The sequence below is a fragment of the Triticum aestivum genome, chromosome 2D, assembly GCF_018294505.1.
Source record: "Triticum aestivum cultivar Chinese Spring chromosome 2D, IWGSC CS RefSeq v2.1, whole genome shotgun sequence".
Lineage (NCBI taxonomy): Eukaryota > Viridiplantae > Streptophyta > Magnoliopsida > Poales > Poaceae > Triticum > Triticum aestivum.
The window spans coordinates 16555847-16562914 of record NC_057799.1 but is presented as its reverse complement, the minus strand read 5'-3'; the positions used below and the strand labels follow the sequence as shown (position 1 = coordinate 16562914).

Here is a 7068-nt window from a genome sequence, read left to right as displayed (position 1 = left end):
GCACACCGTCCTACAAGGCCTGCGAACCAACTTGTGGTTGGATGGTTAGAGGAACTATGGTATAGTCTTTCGGAGGTGCTCATAGGGATATGATGTGCGTGTGTACGTTCATAGGGGTAAGTGTATGTGCGTGTATATGAGCGCTTGCGTCTGTACTGTGTTAAAAAAAAGCCTACATGCAAAATAAGACGGGGAGAAAGAAAATGGGAAGAGTTCGCACACAAAAATGCTACATGTACAGGCACATTGTACAGGTTTCAGGTTGAGGATTGCGGGCTCTTCTAATTGCCCCCCCCCCCCCCCTCCCCGGATTTTCCATGCGTCTTAATCAATCAACGGCCAATCAATGTTAAGCAACCTGTAAATCCCCCGTAAAACTCCGTACGTCTTTTTTTTTTGCATTGGAAACTCCGTACGTCTAGCAAAGTCGGTTCGCACATCACTTCTTTATGCCAGTATTGGGGTACCCGTACGTTCCGGTTTCCCATGCGGATGTACAAGTTGGATACATATATATCCTTTTTTTACAGCAGTTAGATACATATATCTACGTGAGTGCATGGATGGATACGAGCGAAACAAGTTCATGCAAAAAGAAAACTAGTATGTGCAGGTATATAAAGACACTTAGCAAGGACTTACCTCTCACGTATGTGTAAACATGCATGGCTTTTCTTTCCTCCCTTTATTTGTTTATACCATGCACAGATATTAACTTGTATTATTTCATACGAAATCCCATCAAACAGTTATTCATTACACCGGTGCTTAATAAGAAGTACAAAGGCTACATTCACGATACTATTATGGTAGGTACACATTCTGATGCGCACACACAATACAGTGGACCGATGAATCAATCTTGTGGCACTACGGGGACTAGGAGGAGCTTCTCTTTTCGATGCACCGTCATCCCAAATAATTCAGTCATACTGATGCCACCTTCGTCCATCAACTCTACTGGTAGCTTCCAGTTGAAGTTGTACATGAGATTCGCTAGCATGATTTCAATGCTCGCAGTCGCATAGTTCATGCCTGGGCAAATCCTTCGCCCAGCCCCAAAGGGCAAGTATTGGAAGTCATTTCCCTTATAGTCCATAGTTGCGGCGCTACCACATTCCATAAACCGCTCAGGCATGAACTCATCCGCATGCTCCCAACTACTAGGGTCCCTTGCAAGAGCCCAACTGTTGATGATGACACGTATTCCTGATGGTATCGTGTAGCCCTTTATGTTGCAGTCGGCCATGGAGAGGTGGGGTATGAGGAGTGGCCCAGGCATATGGAGCCGGAGGGTCTCTTTAATGACTGCCTTTAGGTAGGCCAAACTATCGAGATCGTCTTCGGCAACTATTTCTTTCCCCTTGGTTATAGTGCTCCTCACCTCAGCTTGTAGCTTGTTCATGAGGTGGGGTTTTCGCATGAGCTGGACCATCGCATATTCCAACACTATGAATGATGTATCTGTGCCAGCTTCGAACAGGATCTACATACATACGGATCCATATGTAAGAATCAAATCAACAACATATAAGCTATATGTGTGGATGTGCGATTGTTTTGTTTTTGTTTGTGAGGACGTACTTACCTCTAACTGAGCCTTAATATGGTCTCTCGTGAGTTTGTACTCTTGTTGGATAGAAAGCAACACATCGGTGAAGTCACTATCCTCGTTGTTGTGTTCTGGCACCGACTTTCTTGCATGCTCATCGATGATATTATTGAGCAGGTTGTCCCACATCTTGTTCACCTTCTGGGCCTTGGCGCAAACAATCCTCTTGATGATGTCCATCTTCACCAACATGGGGAAGTAGTCCTCTAGGTTGAATCCGCCCAGGAGCAATGAGTTGGCCTCGACGAGCTCTCGAAAGAGTTTTTTATGGCCTCGTTCCCTGAAAAGCCTGCCGGACACAGCTTCGCACACAATGTCGTTGGTGAAGGCATTGAGAAGGTCAGTCAGGTCGATGACGATGCATTTGGAGGCCGCATCGCGGATCTTGGCCACAACCAATCTCACCTGTGAATTGAAAAGGATTAATTTTGGCACAATCCATGATGTGGACAACATGCATCTATCAATGCTACAATATATCTAGCAATCAAGTAAGTCGTCTATATTTAAGTTGCCTATTTTTTGGAGATTTCAATCACTTTTTTACTAGCCTTTGGATTAATTTGCTTTTTAAGAACTATCAATTTTCTAAATATGGTGTCCCTTGGCCATAACAAGACTATGAGCAATGATTTGTCCAATTGGCGAGCCTACTTCCACTCTTTTGGGCTCAAAATGCTAGCATGCTCAATGCAAAATAATAGGCACTATAACTATGATATGAACAATCAACACAATTACCTAAAAGGAAAAGCAACAAAAAAGATTATTTTGGTAGATTTAGTACATCGAGTAGTATCACTTTGGTATAACACGAAACAAGAATAATAAGACTGCAATACTTTGGAAGAAAAAAAAAGCCAAAATTCAAGATTTTCACACATATTACAAAGAGTTTGCAGTATACCATAATATGCAATAACAAGTACAAATTAGCCAAACTCTAATTAATATAATTAAAGTAGAAATTGATGTTGTATAAATGAGATGACTCATGCGTCACATCACTTAGACTGAGACTCTTACTCTCTCTCCTCTAAAAGATGCTTCAAAGCTCTCAAATACTTCATTAATCAGTGTCACAGGTTGGAACCCATCGTTAGAATATGCAAAAAAAAATCAAAATATTCTAATTGGAGAAGAAACCAACTGAGATAGAGAACATGAGTTGCCTAAGACTTAGCAAACCATCATTTTGAAATGAATATGTAAGGTGGACAAATATACTCTATGCATAAAAGAATAATACCAACCTTGAAGGAAAAGATCAAAGATTCCATGTTTTATTACATCGCTTAGACACCGTTTTGATGTAGTTGATCATGTAAACCAACGGCCAATTAATAATTAGGAACACATTCCCATGAATTCCCTTTTTTTTAAATAACTAGTAAAAAAACATAAATACATAAACAAAACCCTAGAAGGAAAGACTGAAAATAGATGGATTATTATTTTTTCGGTAGGGGGCCATAATTCAGTTATGCAAGAAAAAGAATTAGGAGGTAGCTTTACTCCCAAAGTATACATTTTTTTAAGAAACAAGATGACAAATGGATAGCAAACCTAATATACAAAAAATTGTAAAGATTAGCCAAAAAATGGTAAAATGGTTCTATATGAAAAAGTATAATATGAGTAGAGTTACAAAAAAACAGGTGTTTGTGATGTGAAAAAGAACCATAAATTTTGTGTTATTAAATTGCACAGAACTTTCGAAATTACACTTGTCCATACTTTGCAGGAGTTATTACTATTAACGTTAAGTTTGTAGCATCAATAAGAATTAAACGAAACAATAATGTTCGAGATGAACAATAAACAAAAATCCCCTCTCTTTCACACACACACGAGTGATCATGTCCATGTGCGCAAACCTCTTTCTAGCAGCGCCGGCACGTAGTGCTCAAAAAATCCGCCGTTTGCAACTATTTCAAAATTTGTGTATTTGCCAGCTATTATTCCTCGTTTTTAGCTATACAAAACCAATACCATCCCTTCCTGGGAAAAACAAAAAACCAATACTTATCCTAAATATAGTACCCACTACCTCTCTCTACACAATATTCACTTGATCCACTAGTGCTTCACCTCTCGATCCAAAACCGGCGGTTGGTGGCGGGTTCCCGGCCGACGCTAAATCCGGCTCTACCGACGGCGGTAGCTATGTCGCGAGCGCAAGGACCCATAATGACCAGAGACGAGCGGATGTGCGGTGACACCTAGACACCCGTGGAGGCCAGCAGCGACCAGCGGCACAACACGAAGCTCTTTCGGGTGTCCTGGTTCCAGATCTGTTGGATCCTCGCCTTGGCTAACCGGATTTGGTCATTTTCCACCACATCTGCTCCAGTCTCCGATCGACCACATCTCCTCAACCATCGCCATCCTTTTAGGTCTCCTCTCCCCACCAGCCACATCTGAAGCATGGGCATCACCATGGATGCCGAAGGGGGCGCCGGGGAACCCACCTTTTCATGTGATTTGTCCTCCCGGGTAACAGTGTTTTGAGTTAATCTGGAGCTTAGTATATGATTTGGAACTTAGTGGATGATGAACCGAAGTAGTGATCTAACATGTTTTATATTAGTTTACAGAGGTAGTATTTGTTATTTGATTTGTATGATTAGGATTTGTCGATTATTTTGTAATGGAAAATTAGTTCTGCAATGTAATTGAAATAGTTGAACTGTTCTGAAAATATGTGTGATATATGAATGTAACTGTTGGGAAATATATGAAATCAGTTTTCTACAACGTGTGAAACTAATTTATGAAATAGTGTTACAGAGAGTGAAATAGTGTCACAGAAAGTAATATGATGGTGGATTTATGTAACTGAAATGCCTATTTTGTGTTTATTCAGATTTCACTTGAGTAATAGTTGATGGAAAGATTTTTGTATTTCTGTCATTGAAATTGTAATGCAGCTTTGTGAAACTGATTATTTGAAAAATGTGGAATTGATTATTTTAAAAGAGTGAAACTGATTATTTAAAAAAATATGGAATTGAAATAGATGTATTTTTTATGAAACAAGCAAGTTGAAATAATCACTTTTCCTATTTTGTCAAATCTGAAATTGAAAAAACGGATTTTTTTTGGAATTAACATCAATTTCATTGAAATTGATCATTTGAAACAATTGACATGGGCATTTTGAAATCATTGGTATTTTTTAACTATTTAAGTAAGTATTTTGAAGAAATTGAAATCACTCTTTTGAAATATCGAAATGGAGTTCTGAAATAACTGAAACTAGCCATTTCGAATAATAAGTGAAATCAATCATTTGGAATACTTCAAATAGATTTTATGAAATAACTAAGATCATTTTTTGAAATATTGAAATGGGGTTTCGAAATCACTGAAACATGCCTTCTGAAATAATAATTGAAATCAATTGTTTGTAATAATTTAAATATGTTTTATGAAATAACTAAAAAAATTGAAAAATTTGAAGTCGATCATTTGAAATAGTAATTGAAACCATTTTCTGAAAAAATGAAATCCATTTCATGAACTGAGTGAAAATAGTTTTTTAAAGTGAGTGAAATTCAATTTTGAAATAGATATTTTTTTAATGATTTTAAAAGTGTATAGTGATTAAAATAATATTATCTTTGAATTAGACTAAATTAACTGATGTAAATATATAAGATGTTTGGATATTTTAATATTGAAAATACAAAGGTGAACATGGGTGCGCACGCACCCACGTGAATAGTAAATTTATAAAAAATACTAGAAAAAATAAAAAAAATCTGAGATTTTGCGGTATGAAACTTAGTCGATCATTCTACTCACATGTGAAGTTTCATGATGTATTGACACCCATGGTATTCTTAGTAAAGAAAATACAAATGCGACCATACTATTCATTAAACGGTGTTTTTTAGTATAGCTTCGATTTTATCATTTTCGCCCAGATTACGACGGATGTGATTTCTTCGTGAAATTTCATATGCAAGTATACTGGTTGACTATGTATATTACAAAAATAAGTTTAGATTTTTTTTGATTTTTTCTAGTATTTTTTGAATTTACTATTCATAAAAGGTGCATGCGCACTCATGTTCACCAAATCCTCGTCCTTTTAATATAGACTACATACAGACTGAAATTAATGATCATACACAGTAAATCATGTCTACATACATCCAATTTAGAAAAAGTTAGAACCTTTTATGATTGTGAACGGAGGAAGTAGCTAAATAATGAATAATGTTACATCTAGCTACTAAATAATTCAGGCAACTGAAAAGATAGCAAACATGCAGAAGAAATTGATGCATAGTTACCTACCTCGTGCTCGCGGACATGGCGGTAGGAGCGGACCTTCTTGTTGGTGAGAAGGTGCGTGGTGGCGATCTTCTTGACCTGCCGCCAGTGCTCGCCGTAGGGGGAGAAGGCGGCGTCCGTGGGGCCGTAGAAGAGGATTTCGGTGACGGCGGAGTAGGGCCGGGACGCGAAGACGTGGTCGTGCGTGCGCAGCACGGCCTCCGCGGCGCTCGGCGACGAGACGACGAGCGTCGGGACGGCGCCCAGGCGGAGGAGCATGAGGCCGTCGCGGCCATGCTTGGCGGCGAGGTCGCGGAGGGAGATGTGCGGGAGGGAACCGACGAGGTGCAGGTGGCCGATGATGGGGAGCCTACTGGGAGGAGAGGGCAGCCTGCCCAGTAGCTCTTCTCTGGCTCTCGCGGTGGCCGCGGCCGTCGACGGTGTCGCGAGGCGGCGCACGACCAGGAGGACGAGAAGAGGGCAGACGAGCAGGACAAAGACCAGTCCTAGAGCAGCATGTGGAGACCTCGCTTGCAGCAGGAGCAGCAGCTCATGGAGGCCATGCAACGGATGAACCATCACAGATGCTGATTGATTGTTTCACTGACTGTTTCTTCTACACGGCAGCTCAGCTGACTTTATAGCTACAAGGCTGGAGATTGCAGCGAGAGCAACACATCACTTCTAGTCCATGTTTATGCAGAAAACTCCAAGTGGTGACACGCACATACGTACATACCCTTTGAAGGAAGAGACTGGATTTTTGGTAAACGTCCCCTGCCCGCCGACCGGCCGAGCCACGCGCCGGCCGCCTTCTACATACGCGCGTCTGGCGTGGGACGACGCATCCACCTGCATCCTTATCTCCTCCGAGTCCACTCGTTCCGGATGGCAATGACCCCGTTTCCCGTAAACCTGGAGGGATTCATCTCTGAGGAGATAGTACGGGAATATTTTATCCCCGCGATCTAATACGAGAATCGAGATAAAAAGGTCTACCTATCCCCGTTCCCCGTTATATGATCATATGCATATAAATTGGTAGACTTTTATATGAAAATATTGTAATATTATATCAAGCATTGTAATTTTAAATATAATTTAAGGACAACGCTAACGCCCACACGTGTGGTGGGAGCCAAACCCGCCCACACGCTCTATAACACACAGACTAC

General features: G+C 40.4%; 1 protein-coding gene across 1 annotated transcript; it reads right to left on the bottom strand.

Annotated features, from left to right (window-relative positions):
* Positions 1-532: 532 nt before the first annotated feature.
* Positions 533-6516, bottom strand: LOC123048327 (indole-2-monooxygenase). Its single transcript, XM_044471455.1, has 3 exons — positions 5918-6516; positions 1589-2017; positions 533-1486 (listed from the first exon to the last, which is right to left on the bottom strand). The coding sequence occupies exons 1-3, from the start codon at positions 6470-6472 to the stop codon at positions 857-859; spliced, it is 1614 nt and encodes a 537-aa protein (XP_044327390.1). The 5' UTR covers positions 6473-6516; the 3' UTR covers positions 533-856.
* Between the last annotated feature and the right edge of the window lie 552 nt (positions 6517-7068).